Consider the following 13,564-nt stretch of genomic DNA (forward strand, 5'->3'; position numbering starts at 1 on the left):
ATTATAACACAAAAATGTATGTCTTTATTCGACTATATCCGGCTACCTATGCTCAACTGTTGACCTTAGAATAACCGTTGCACTTTTAAAAATTCGACTAAAATTCTATTGTCGTTTGGAATCTCTTAGCTTATTTCGACCAGATGCCAGAAATATCTGATACACTGTAGGATAAACAAACACACAGTAATACGTACAGTAAAATATAATTCAAAAGAAGTTCGAGTTAGAGGTCAAGGCAATATGGGTTATACCATTTGCATCTTCGCGAGGCAAGGGTTGCAATCCAGATGAGATTATTCAACAGTTTGAAGTGGAAAAATTGACAATAAAAAGATGTGATTGAAGCTAGCAACTATGTGTCATCGTCAGCTTCCAACAATCGAGACAAAATCCCTACAGTATAATAAGCCATAAAAGGCCATGAAGAACTACAAAATATCACTTGTATAAAAATGCAAACGAGATAATTAATACGACCTGATTGTAATAAAGAATACAAGAATAACAAATACGATTTACATATACAAATATATCAGATATGCATAAAGAGTTATTTTGGTTAACTTTTATTTCATTTTCATACTGAAAAGGCACACATTTTACTATTTTTTAAAGATTATCGCAGTAACAGTACGTGTTGTATCTAACAGTTGTTAGATTGCATAAGCTTCGCCTATATACGAGTCTAAGAGGATATTTCTTTCCCAGTAGTTTTGTTCGATTCTAATACTAAACGGAAGGCATACTTTTATAACGATTAAAATTTGCATTCTTCAAAAAATTTACATATACTTGATGTCACTGTGCAAGGCTTTTATGATAATCGCTGATTTTTGCTTATAAGGCTTATAAGACATCTTGAATCTTCAAAGATTTAATGTTGATATTGGAATAGGAAAGTTAAGCTAATCTCTACTCTATATCATAGATTTTATTGTTCAGAATATATAGTTTTGCGATAAAAATCCGAGGGCAAAATTATTTTTTTCCGGATTCATGGCGTATCTTTTTCGATTTTGTTTTGTAAATTATGATCATTTAGACACTTCCTGTTTACATTTTTATGAAAAAGAAAAGTAGGTTTTTACCAAAACAACTTTATTTCTCTAGTATTACTCTACTCCATTGAGGTGTCAATTGAATTCGAAACAGGTTTAGTTTTATGAGTAGAAATTTAAATTAGAAAAAGAGAAATAGGGTTGAATATAAAAGATTCAAATGGTAAAAAATGAACAAAATGAAACAGGATACAAAAATGTCAAAATACAATTTATTGCAAACATATTCGAGGGGGGATAGGACCTTTATTGGGACTCCGGGATCGGGTGTTTTTAAGCTCAGGATTTCGGGATTGACCCTTTCGGGATCTGGGAATCCTTTTTTTTGGATTTCGGGATGTCGGGATTTGCTTTATTTAAATTCGGGACCTCAGGATTTCGTTTTTTCAAGTCTGGGATTTCGGGATCAAGACCCCTCCTATCCCCCCTCATATTCATATACATTTTATACAAATATCTATTTCACAGAAGCCACAAGCTCTACTGAGTTTTTTACACTGAAAATGATCAACATAAAAATAAGACATGACATTTACACACATCATTATAATGAATGCAGGACAACTCGGCCCTGGAACAAGTTGGACTGAGTTCACAACTTGGACAGTCATTCAGTCAACTCAGAACGTCTATAAGGACAGCTCAGACAAAGTATTTAACCTGATATTAACCTGTGTTAAAAGAGGATTTGCACTATATAGTATTGAATACATATAAATGATCAAATATGATATTTTACATGGCATTCTCATTGCTGTACATGTATTTGCAAAACAGAAAAACAAATATTGTAATATATGTGAATACAATATTTTAAAAAATCTTTATTAATTTATTACATGTATTATAAAACTTGTATCCCTGACTGTCATACATATTATAATTGAAGCAAAAAATAGTCGGTTGATCATGAGTTTGCTTAACTTTAATATTTGAATTCTTCATTTATTATTTTAAAGTCATCTTTGACCTTGAAAAATGACAGCTAATAGTTCTATAATGAAGTATCTATAACCATAAGAGTTTGTGCTATAAACTCAGGGTTCTCACTTAGGCGTGTCCATGAGTCCTGGACTCATCAAAATCTGTTTAGACTGACCATTTTCAAAACTGGTGAGTTCACAGATGCATCAAGATTGAAATATTTTGTATAAACTGAACACAGTTAAACACAAATATAATCATTTTAAAGCAAAAGTTTAAAAGTGATCAGAATTTAATGGCATTTCATTGCTCTGTTAGGAAATAGAGACTTAAAACATAACATTATATATTGCAATAACATATTTTCTTTTTGCTGTTGGACTCATCAATAGCTAAAAACGGACTCGCCTTCAAAAATCCTTAGCGAGAACCCTGATTAACTTGTTATATTTTACGTCAAGTACATTGTACCCTTTTCATGCTTTTGGTGAAGATTCTTATTTCTAATTCTTCATTCACCAATGTTCACATTAGGAATCTATATTTTAAATAAATCTTAGTGCTCAAGTCATACATGTATGTATCTTACATTGTATGTGAATGACATACCATGATTTAGTGTACATATAGGTTTTACTTAGTGCTAAATTTTATATATATCATGTATATTGTTGTCTTAGTTTTGTTTTGAAATTGGAGTACTAAAAACTTTGTTAAAGACTTCTCACTAGACACAGACTTTTTCAGTAAATCATTTATTTTGCAAAACTGTAATTTTAAACTGAGTCTGAATTGTCATTAAAGACAACCCCAGTAGACTTATTGATGGTCTGACTTGTCTTCATAGACTAGTCCAAGTTGTCTTAGTTGGAGATGGTCTTAGTTGTCTTAGTTGGAGACGGTCCAAGTTGTCTAAGTTGGAGACGGTCTAAGTTGTCTTAGTTGGAGACGGTCCAAGTTGTCTTACATTTTGTAGTTGGAGATGGTCTAAGTTGTCTTCAGACTGGCTTGTCTTGCACCCATATAATCATGATGATTTGTACTTCATAAGCATGCACATGTGCAGTGTATCCCAAACTCTGTCTGACCGACAAAATGTCAGACAAAAAATTATTCGGTCAGACAGAAATTTTAAGATTTTTTAGTTGAATATAAAAGTAGAAAAGTTCAAAGTTCTCTTTTAGTCAGACAAACCCTAAAACAGTTTGGCATGTGACATTTTGATACAATAAATGTGGCCAAGGTTTACAACAAACATATATATTCAACAAAGTACACATTTATTGCAGACTTGTGCAAAATCATTAATTTAAGTATCCATAAACCTGCTAATTTTTTTCACAATAAATGAAATAAGTATTCTGAACATAACTGAATCCACAATAGTTTATTATCATGAATATTGTCATGTTTTCTGCTCTAGAAGAGAAATACAAAATACAAAATTACTCAATATATGTTATTTTTAAAACATGTGTTATACATGTTATATATATATAAATGTTACATAGTACATGTTACGTTATTTCAGTTTTATGAATATAACCAACATGGGAAGTTTTGAGAAAAACACGAGCTGGACAAGCAGAGATACAGAGATCCCGAAGTTTCCTATTCAAAGGTTGGAACCGTCCATACAGAAGTTTCTTAAAGTGATTGAAATGGACTTGGACAGGTTACATAAACACAGGCTTAATATTGAAAAGGTAATTTTATGACTGTGTATGACACATATATTGAATTAGGGACAAATTAGAAGTTCTCAAATCTGGTAATAAAGTATAAAAACATGCCTTTTTTAAGGGGAGTTAGTTACATCTTCAAGTATATAAACATGACTTATAAGTACATACAAGGTACTTATGTGTTGCCCCTGAAAAAAAAATATTATTGCTATACATGCTATATATGTTACCTTTTTATTGGTTTGAGTTTCTTATAACATTTCATGAATTTATCTTTGGAATCATGGAAGGCCGTAATGAAACCCATAGTTGATAATTTCTAGGACATTTCAAATGTCATTTGGTCTCTGGTGGAGAGCTGTCTCATTGGCAATCATACCACATCTTTTTAATTTAATATAGAGCATAACATGTCTAAAAAAAAAATAATAAAAAAAAAAATACATGTAGTTTTCTGAACTGTAGTTGAGAAAAAAAAATTGTCATAGAAGATATTATACATCTTGTATGACAATTTTTTTTTTCTCAACTACAGTTCAGAAAACTACATGTATTTTTTTAATTTTTTTATTTTTTTTTAACTACAATGTACATGTATCAGACAGATCTGGACTACATCCAAACTCACCAAACTAATCAGTATTAACTTTTTTTTTCTTACTTTACAGTACAGCAGACTACAGGACTGGACTAATCTAAACAAAGAACAGATAAACACAACTCGTACAGTTCAACAAATAGTGAGAAATATAAAGGAAATAGAAAAAACACGCAGACAAGTCCAGGACAGTGACTTGCACAAGTTTGATGAAAAAATTGAAGATATGAAAAACACTGCTATAAGATCAATAAAAGAATTTGCAGAAATAGAAAGTACGGAAGCAGAGACTCAGCCAGAATCTCAACAGCATGAAGATAATGACGAAGAAGATGGTACATTGTATTTAAGGAAGCTGGCTTGTCATGTTTTAGATTTTTTGTCAGATTTTCGGAATCCTCTGGTTTTATCCATTTGAATGCCTTGAAAAAATTTCCCCGGTGACCTCCATTTTTCTTTTTGTAAATCTTTTACATGTATAATGATAAGCCATCTGTAAAAGTCTTATAAAATTTAATTACTTTTTTACAGTTTTTGAGAACTTCAACTTGTCAATGATAAAGCTATGAAAAGTCAAGAGAGAATATTTTCCCGCCATAATTTCAATGGCTAATATCTTGAAAACAATCACGGTGACCTATATATATTTTTTGATCTTTGAATTCCTTTATTAATCCCCTATCTATATAAACTAGTGTTTTGTAAAGTTAATTACTTTGAAACTGAGAAGCAAACTCCCTTAATTATAATCAAACTAAAATAGTAGGATTGTATAAAAGAGATACCAAAGTGATAATCAAACTAATAAGTGGAAAATAAACTGGTAATGTAATGTAGAAAAAAGGAAAAACGATCGAAAGACAAACAAATACACACATAACTCAACATAGTTTAGTATGGCGTTCATAAACCGCGCGCCTGTCCCAAGTCAGCAGCCTCTGGCCCTGGTTAGTCTTGTATTATTTTAACTTTTAGTTTCTTGTGTACAATTTGTAGTTTAGTATGGCGTTCATTATCACTGAACTAATATATATTTGTTTAGGGGCCAGCTGAAGGACACCTCCGTGTGCGAGAATTTCTCGCTACATTGAAGACCTGTTGGTGACCTTCTGCTGTTGTCTGCTCTATGGTCGGGTTGTTGTCTCTTTGGCACATTCCCCATTTCCATTCTCAATTTTATTTGTTCTGTATATGATTTAGCACTGTAGATATACATGATGTCTTAACAGTTTATTTTCATGTAGCAAATAAATTTCTTGAGAAATTACATTTAAATATACATGTATTGAAGACATCATGAAAATAAAATAGAATATTTAAAGACAACTATCTACGAAGGATGTAATCATTTACAGTTCTCTGTTCATACAGCCTTCAAACAATTAGAAAAACATATGATATTGAACAAGTAAAGACCACAGCATTTTGTGTAACATTACCCATCTTTTATATTGACAGCAAACCTCAGCCATCCACTCATGCCAGGTAAACATTCAGATGACCCTGCTAGAAAAGCCTCCGTAGCACTAGGAATTGAGCAGTTACAGATTAATCCTAAAATCATTGAAGACACAGAAGCAATGGAGTCATGGGAAAATTTACATCAAGTAAATTTTTATAGTAAAAAAAGAAAAACAGCATATAATATTTACAAACAATTAATATAAAAAGGCAGATATTATAAACTCCTTAAGAGTCACTCATTAAGGTTTATGAACCCTTTTGTAGGCATTTTTGTACGAATTTTTCAGAATTCAATTGTATCAAAACTACAGATATAACGAATAATAGAAATAGGCCATTTTGTACATACACCAAGGGGAAACTTGATGCAAAGCATTAGTATTTACTGATTCATTTCATTTAATAGAATAAGAGTACTTTGTGGCAAATAAACCAAGATTTTTATAGAAAATCCACAGTCTTTAATACAGAGATTTTTGTTATAAAATTTGAAACATAGATTATTCACTTGGCTTTTCTATGATGGGCTAGTGTTTATTTTTTGCAAAAAGTTCTAACCAACCTGTAAATTCCAAAATACCTTGTGCTGAGTCACTAAAGTCGAGGTGTACTTGATTTGGTCAATATCTTTATTTGTTTTAACCAATAACTACATTAATAAACTTGTTTTAAGGAAATCAATGCTAGCACTGCATGCAATAATCCTATATCTATCAATCATCAATTTGCCAAATATGAGAGTACAAGGATAAAGGTTGTGGATTTTCTATAAAATTTCCATATGATTAGCATTGAACCAGCACAAGGGTACATAATCCTTAACCATTGAAAATGAGCAAAAATCAACACTTTGATCATAGTATGTATACTGTCTACTGTAGATCATAGCATGTATACTGCCTACTGTAGATCATAGCATGTATACTGTCTACTGTAGATCATAGCATGTATACTGTCTACTGTAGATCATAGTATATACTGTCTACTGTAGATCATAGCATGTATACTGTCTACTGTAGATCATAGCATGTATACTGTCTACTGTAGATCATAGCATGTATACTGTCTACTGTAGATCATAGTATGTATACTGTCTACTGTAGATTAATTATTAACTGTAGGATGCCAGTTGGAAAGGACTTTGTGGGTATAAGTTAACAACAAATTTGATTGTACAATGAAGCAAATTTTCCAATGCATGTAGTTTGGAATTCCAAATTTGCCTCAACTATGAAATTAAATATTAATGAAACATAACTTTTCCTTAATATCCGAGAAATTCAGTAGCGGAAAGGAGTGAAAATGTGTTTTGTTTTATAATAATCTTAAAATAACACCTGTTCCTTGCTTCATGTCATTTAAAATTACACTTATTGGAATAATACCTGGTGAAATTAAACATGCATTAATGATAGAAATAAGGAGATATGGTATGATTGACAATGAGACAACTCTCCAGAAGAGATCAAATGACACAGATATAACTATATATAGGTCACAGTAAGGCCTACAACAATGAGCAAATCAGTCAGAATCAAGTAATGTTATTACCTTCACTTTTTGATGTACAGTATTATCCAGTGCTGAGGCAAAGAAGAATTAAATGATAGAATTTTTTATTTTAGAATTTAATGGAGTTAAACACAATGATTCATCAGTTTTCTACTGAAGTACATGTAAGTATAACGTTACAATAGCAATCAACTGAATGTAATATTGAAAGACTTAATTTAAAATCTATTATATCATAGTCAAGTTACTCACATTGAATTTGACCTTAGATAGAAAAACATTATCTGGTGTATTTTTTAGTGAGTAACTTTTGTACTGTAGCACTTAACAAAACTTTGTAAGCAGGAACATCATATTGACCTTGACTTTAACCTTTGATTTCTAAATTTACGGTATACAGACATCATTATTTGTTCATGGCATACCCATAGCAAGGGGGGTTGGGACAAACACCCCCCCCCCCCCTTTGAAATCAAATAAGCACTGTTAAAGTCAGCGTTTTGTTCAAATTGTGACTGTTAAAGTCGAGTTCATGCGTCCAACGAACCCCCCTTGGAAATTCCTGGCTACGGGCCTGCATGGGTCAGTATAATTCTTTCAGATTGACCTATCAGTAACCATTTGTCAAACTTACACAGAGGCAATGCTTATAAAAAAATTAATAGCTGAAAACAAAAAATGAGTATAATCATGCATCAATTTAACAATGTATATATAACATGATTACATTTTCAGCTGATTTGTACAGAGTTATCTCCCAGTAATGTTATGTTTTCAGCTGATTTGTACAGAGTTATCTCCCAGTAATGTTATGTTTTCAGCTGATTTGTACAGAGTTATCTCCCTGTAATGTTACGTTTTCAGCTGATTTGTACAGAGTTATCTCCCTGTAATGTTATGTTTTCAGCTGATTTGTACAGAGTTATCTCCCTGTAATGTTATGTTTTCAGCTGATTTGTACAGAGTTATCTCCCTGTAATGTTATGTACCATCTTAACTGTATCTATGCTATGTTTTCAGTCACAACAAGAAAAAGTTGACAACATCCAGGATAATTTAGAAACTGCTCAACAAAGTATAAACGATGGGACACGATCACTTGGCGGGGTAAAATTATTGCATTGCTTGCATATTTACAAACATAGATAAGGTTCAAAACTATTTTACTTGAAAATTTGAAAAAAAACTTTTACTTATTGTTATTGCATTAAAATAAGATAATATAGTTTTATTCATGAAAGAGCAATTGTAGTAAGTCTCTAAAATGTTCTAAAGTTTGGCAGAAAAGATAGGATATAAAGAAGAGGTTCCAAAAATTTTGGTAGGAAAAATATGTTTTTGGTTTTATTGAAATATCTTACATACACTATGTACAAGTAGGAAACATTCAGAATTTAATGATGCTTTACTGAAAGTATTAGTATAATATCTTGATTTTAAATGTGCCTTACCAAAAATGTCTAAGGGTAGACATGAACCTTCATAGGAGTAAAAAGGGATGATCCATTATTGTAGAAAAAAGAACTATATATTTTTTTGCCTTATCATCCCAATTTTTCTAGCAATATACATGTATATTTTAAATTTCAAATTCAGGTGAAGTTGTTTATGGTACTAAAAAATGTCCAACTGCTTTTTTTAAGATCTCAAAGCTTAGATAAATTACTAGCTTTGTAGTATTTCTACTTTTAGGCTTCAAAATACAAGGCAGCTATTTTCCCAATAGCTGGTGCTGTGATTGGTACTATAATGGCTGGTCCTGTAGGATTAGTGGCTGGAGCTAAAATAGGTGGAGTGGCAGGGGCTGTTGGAGGTGGCGTTGTAGGTAAGTATGTAGTGGGTAGTCTTTTAGGATTAGTGACTGGAACTAAGATACAACCTGTATATTATAAGATAGTCAATACACTGAAGTAAATTGTCAAAAACTATCAATATCTACTCTGAAAAATCCTCACCATGAATTGCTGATTGACATTAGATGTTAAAAGTAAATATAAGGTGTAAGACAGCAACAGGGTTAAACAAACAAAACTAGAGTAGCCTTGAGGTCAATATACTGTGATTTCATTATTACTGTAAACCCAACTTATTTTCGCGAGCGATTTATATTCGTGACTTTCACTGGTAGAAAAATAACCCGAATATAAATCGTCGCGAATATGTAAAACTTTGATCTTTCCTTATTAAACTATATCAAAAAAATCACAAAATCACAAAATTAAATAGCTGCGAAATTAAGTATCCGCAAAAATAAGTTGGTTTACAGTATTAAATAAATCAACTATGCATTGAAATGTTCAAAGAATTGCCAATTTTCTTTAGGCTTGTAGCCTTGTATACAGTCAAACCATGAAATCAATTATCCACGAAATTATAATTTTCCATTAATATATGAGAACTGGTACACTTGGAAATAAGCAAATCCACAGTATATAAGTACTGTATTTAACAATAATCTAATTTTGGATGTAACACGTCTTCTGATTTGCTGACGTTATTTTGTTATCAGCCCATTGACATAATTTAGTCATGTGACCGTGACGTCATCAACGTTTTTTCATGGTTTTCTACGATTTAAAATGGAATTTAGAATTAATTTATAAGAAATGACTGTTATATTTTTTCTGTCTATTCGAAATAAAATAAAAAATGTGGTGCACACTGTCTGTTAAATAACCCACTACAGGCGTTATTCAGTGTGCACCAAATTTTTTATGTTATTTCTTCATAGACAGAAAAAATATTACAGTCATTCCTTAAATGTTTATCTTTTTAACCTTCTAAGATTTCTATGATTTACTTTATTAATAATAATTCTTGATTTATTTACAGGTTTTACAGGAGGGAGAATAATTAAATCAAGGCAAGATAAAATCACAAATATTGAATTGAGTAATTTAACTGAGAAATCAACGGATTGTAGAAGTGAGGATAAACAATCTCAAGGGAATAGCTGGTTGCCATGGAATTGGTGAAAAGGAAATTACTGGTACCCATTGAACTGGACCAAGGAATAAGCAGCTGGTTCCCATGGAACTGGTGAAAGGAATTTTAGTGCTTTAAAATTACATATATAGTGCCATAGGAATTACAGATAGGATTATATTATATCATAAAGGGTAAAATTGACTTTAAACTGCATATCTTGCTTTCATGGGTTCAAACTGAGGATACAATAGACTCATTATTTTTAAATGCAATATAGAAGTTTTTGTCATACATTATAGGTGTACTACAACCTACAAATCATTAGACGTATAGATGTTTTGTTTTGCATTGTGCAGTACTATTTTCACTTTTTTTTCATATCTTCAAACTGCAGATTGTTCCAGTGTTTTGTTCACACCGTTTTAGTTTTCCATTTTCTTGCCATTGATTCTGAATTTCTGTTACTGGTATTGAAGAAAGGTTGTGAATTTCACTAAATAGTTTTCCATTCATGTTTGTAATAAACCATGTTATTTTCCATACATAGGTTGTGCATTTCAGAATATCTGTAAAAAGTGTCTGAGGTCCAAGGGTATATCTTACAGTACAGGGAGGACCTTTATTAACACATTATTATAGGCTTTATTCATGAGACATATGATTGCAAATATCTGTAACAATAAAAAAAAAAACATTCATGGCAGAGAATCGTAACTTCTAAATTGTAATGTTATGACATTATGATTCCTACTTTCAGGGATTAAAGATATGAAAATTGTTCCGTTTATTGTTTACATATTTACTTATCAGGCTTAAAAGCAAACTTGGTGCTATGTACTTTTCTAAATGTTAGGTTTAATGTTTTTGCTCTATGACATATATATCAAGTTATAAAAATCAACACTTTAGGAAGTACTTAAAATTCATCAAAATTAATCCCCAAAAAACATCATATTTTTTTTAAATAATCTCAGCACTAAAATCATGATTATGGGATTAAAATATTGTTTTATTATAGGAAGTAAAAATATTTCCATAAATATCAATATGTAACATTTAATGTAACCATGGTAACAGTATGACAGACTGATCAATTGGAACTAATCCCTTCAATGGCATATAAAATTGTCTGATATATGGTATTGTCTCTTTTTTTTTTATAAGTTTAATTCAGTCAAAATTATACTGATGAAATGTATAAAATGTCTCGTGGACTTATACTGAATGCATTGTAAACTTTATTTGCTCACCTGGACCATAGGCTAGGCTAGTTCAAATAGTTTTGAGGTGTTGAAAAGCTATTTTCTTTTTTGCTTTGATGCCTTACAGCGATGATGTAAGGCGTCAAAGCTAAAAGTATAATAGCCTTTCAAGACGTCATAATTATTTGGACTAAGGCTAGGCAGAACTTAAATTATTTGAATCTCAAATCTAAGGTAAAACTTTAAAAAAAAAGCATCAATTCTTTATGCTTATAATTTTTTTCAATATTTTTTTTCAACATTTACCATCATCTTAGTAAAATATCCCTTAGTATGAAGTTTCAAACGTAATTATCTTAATGAATATTGAAAGTAAGGAAATTAAGAAATAAAGGTTTGTTAGATTTTCAGATTCAGAGATAAGATTTTGTAAATATATAATTGTGGTTTAAGTATAACTTTCAATCTCAATATCGTCACTGAACTTAATCTTTGGTGCATAGTTGTCTAAATGGCAATCCTTACTACAAAACTATTGTATTTTTCTTATATTTCTTAAAAGGTAATTTTCTATTTTCTTCTCAAAAGCTGGCTCAAGATTTTTACATTTTATTTCATTACATGCAAAACGTGCATATATTCCATTGATAAATTAAGAACATGTAGTTGCCTTGCTTCTGTGGTAACGGATGTATATTTTCTGCTGAATTAAACATTGCAATGTTACTGTGTTATTATAATGTTATTGACTAAGATCTTGTTTTGTTTTCTTTTGTTATTCTGAAGCAACATAACACATTTATCATGTTAATTTATGTTTTAAACTTTTTACAAACTAATTTTTTAGTTTGATTTATATAATGTAATATAATGATATACCGAATGAGATTTCATATATTGTGAAAAATCAAAGTTCTAAAAACTAAATATTTGCCCTTCAAAAATTTTGGGAAATTAATTTGGTTTTATGAACCGAATTCTTTAAATAGTAATTGTACATTATGAAGTGATGATAAAGTCAACCATATTTCTGTTTGTTATCGATAATTTTCTTCAAATCTATCATGATATGTATAATTTTATTTTTGTATATACTATCCATATAATATTATATTCTTTAATAGGTGTCCAAAGTGTCTTATTTTCATTTTATATAAATTATGCTATCTTAAGATTATTATTGATAGATTATTATTATCAGTTCTGTTTGAGAATTTTTGGTTGTGATTAATGAATCTGAAAAGAATTGACCACTCTAAAAATTGGCTATATATTTGACAAAAATATTTGAGTTAATACATAAATTGTTGTGAACATCTAAGCCAAATTGTATATTTCATTTTTTTGTTATTCAATTTTTGTTATGATATGTAGAGACACTCTAATAAATATCTAAGGGATTCATTTTTTTGCTTTGTTCGAATTACTTAGGCCGTTTCTGCTGAGGAATTGCACAATTGTTTTAGTCCCCTAGTAGAAAGGGACTTTAGGTTTGTACACTGTCCATCTGTCTGTCTGTCCATCCGTCAGTCCAGTAAATCAGTTTTTCACATTTTTTAGCTCACCTGGCCCGAAGGGCCAAGTGAGCTTTTCCCATCACTTGGCGTCCGTCGTCCGTCGTCCGTCGTCGTCGTCGTCGTCGTCCGTCGTCGTTAACTTTTACAAAAATCTTCTCCTCTGAAACAACTGGGCCAAATTAATCCAAACTTGGCCACAATCATCATTGGGGTATCTAGTTTAAAAAATGTGTGGCGTGACCCGGCCAACCAACCAAGATGGCCGCCATGGCTAAAAATAGAACATAGGGGTAAAATGCAGTTTTTAGCTTATAACTCAAAAACCAAAGCATTTAGAGCAAATCTGACGGGGTAAAATTGTTTATCAGGTCATGATCTTTCTGCCCTCAAATTTTCAGATGAATCCGACAACCCGTTGTTGGGTTGCTGCCCCTGAATTGGTAATTTTAGGGAATTTTTGCTGTTTTTGGTTATTATCTTGAATATTATTATAGATAGAGATAAACTGCAAACAGCAATAATGTTCAGCAAAGTTAGCTTTACAAATAAGTCAACAGGACCAAAATGGTCAGTTGACCCCTTTAGGAGTTATTGACCTTTATAGTCAATTTTTAACCATTTTTCGTAAATCTTAGAAATCTTTTACAAAAATCTTCTCCTCTGAAACTACTGT

General features: G+C 31.1%; 1 protein-coding gene across 1 annotated transcript; it reads left to right on the plus strand.

Moving 5' to 3' along the window:
* Positions 1 to 1,061: 1,061 nt before the first annotated feature.
* LOC143059698 (syntaxin-17-like) lies at positions 1,062 to 12,782 on the plus strand. Its single transcript, XM_076233257.1, has 8 exons — positions 1,062 to 1,155; positions 3,517 to 3,691; positions 4,339 to 4,603; positions 5,727 to 5,875; positions 7,358 to 7,408; positions 8,265 to 8,351; positions 8,937 to 9,069; positions 10,077 to 12,782. Exons 2-8 carry the CDS (start codon positions 3,521 to 3,523, stop codon positions 10,217 to 10,219), a joined length of 999 nt encoding a protein of 332 aa, XP_076089372.1. The 5' UTR covers positions 1,062 to 1,155; positions 3,517 to 3,520; the 3' UTR covers positions 10,220 to 12,782.
* The last annotated feature ends 782 nt before the right edge of the window (positions 12,783 to 13,564 follow it).

The sequence above is a fragment of the Mytilus galloprovincialis genome, chromosome 14 (genome assembly GCF_965363235.1).
Source record: "Mytilus galloprovincialis chromosome 14, xbMytGall1.hap1.1, whole genome shotgun sequence".
Classification (NCBI taxonomy): Eukaryota; Metazoa; Mollusca; class Bivalvia; order Mytilida; family Mytilidae; genus Mytilus; species Mytilus galloprovincialis.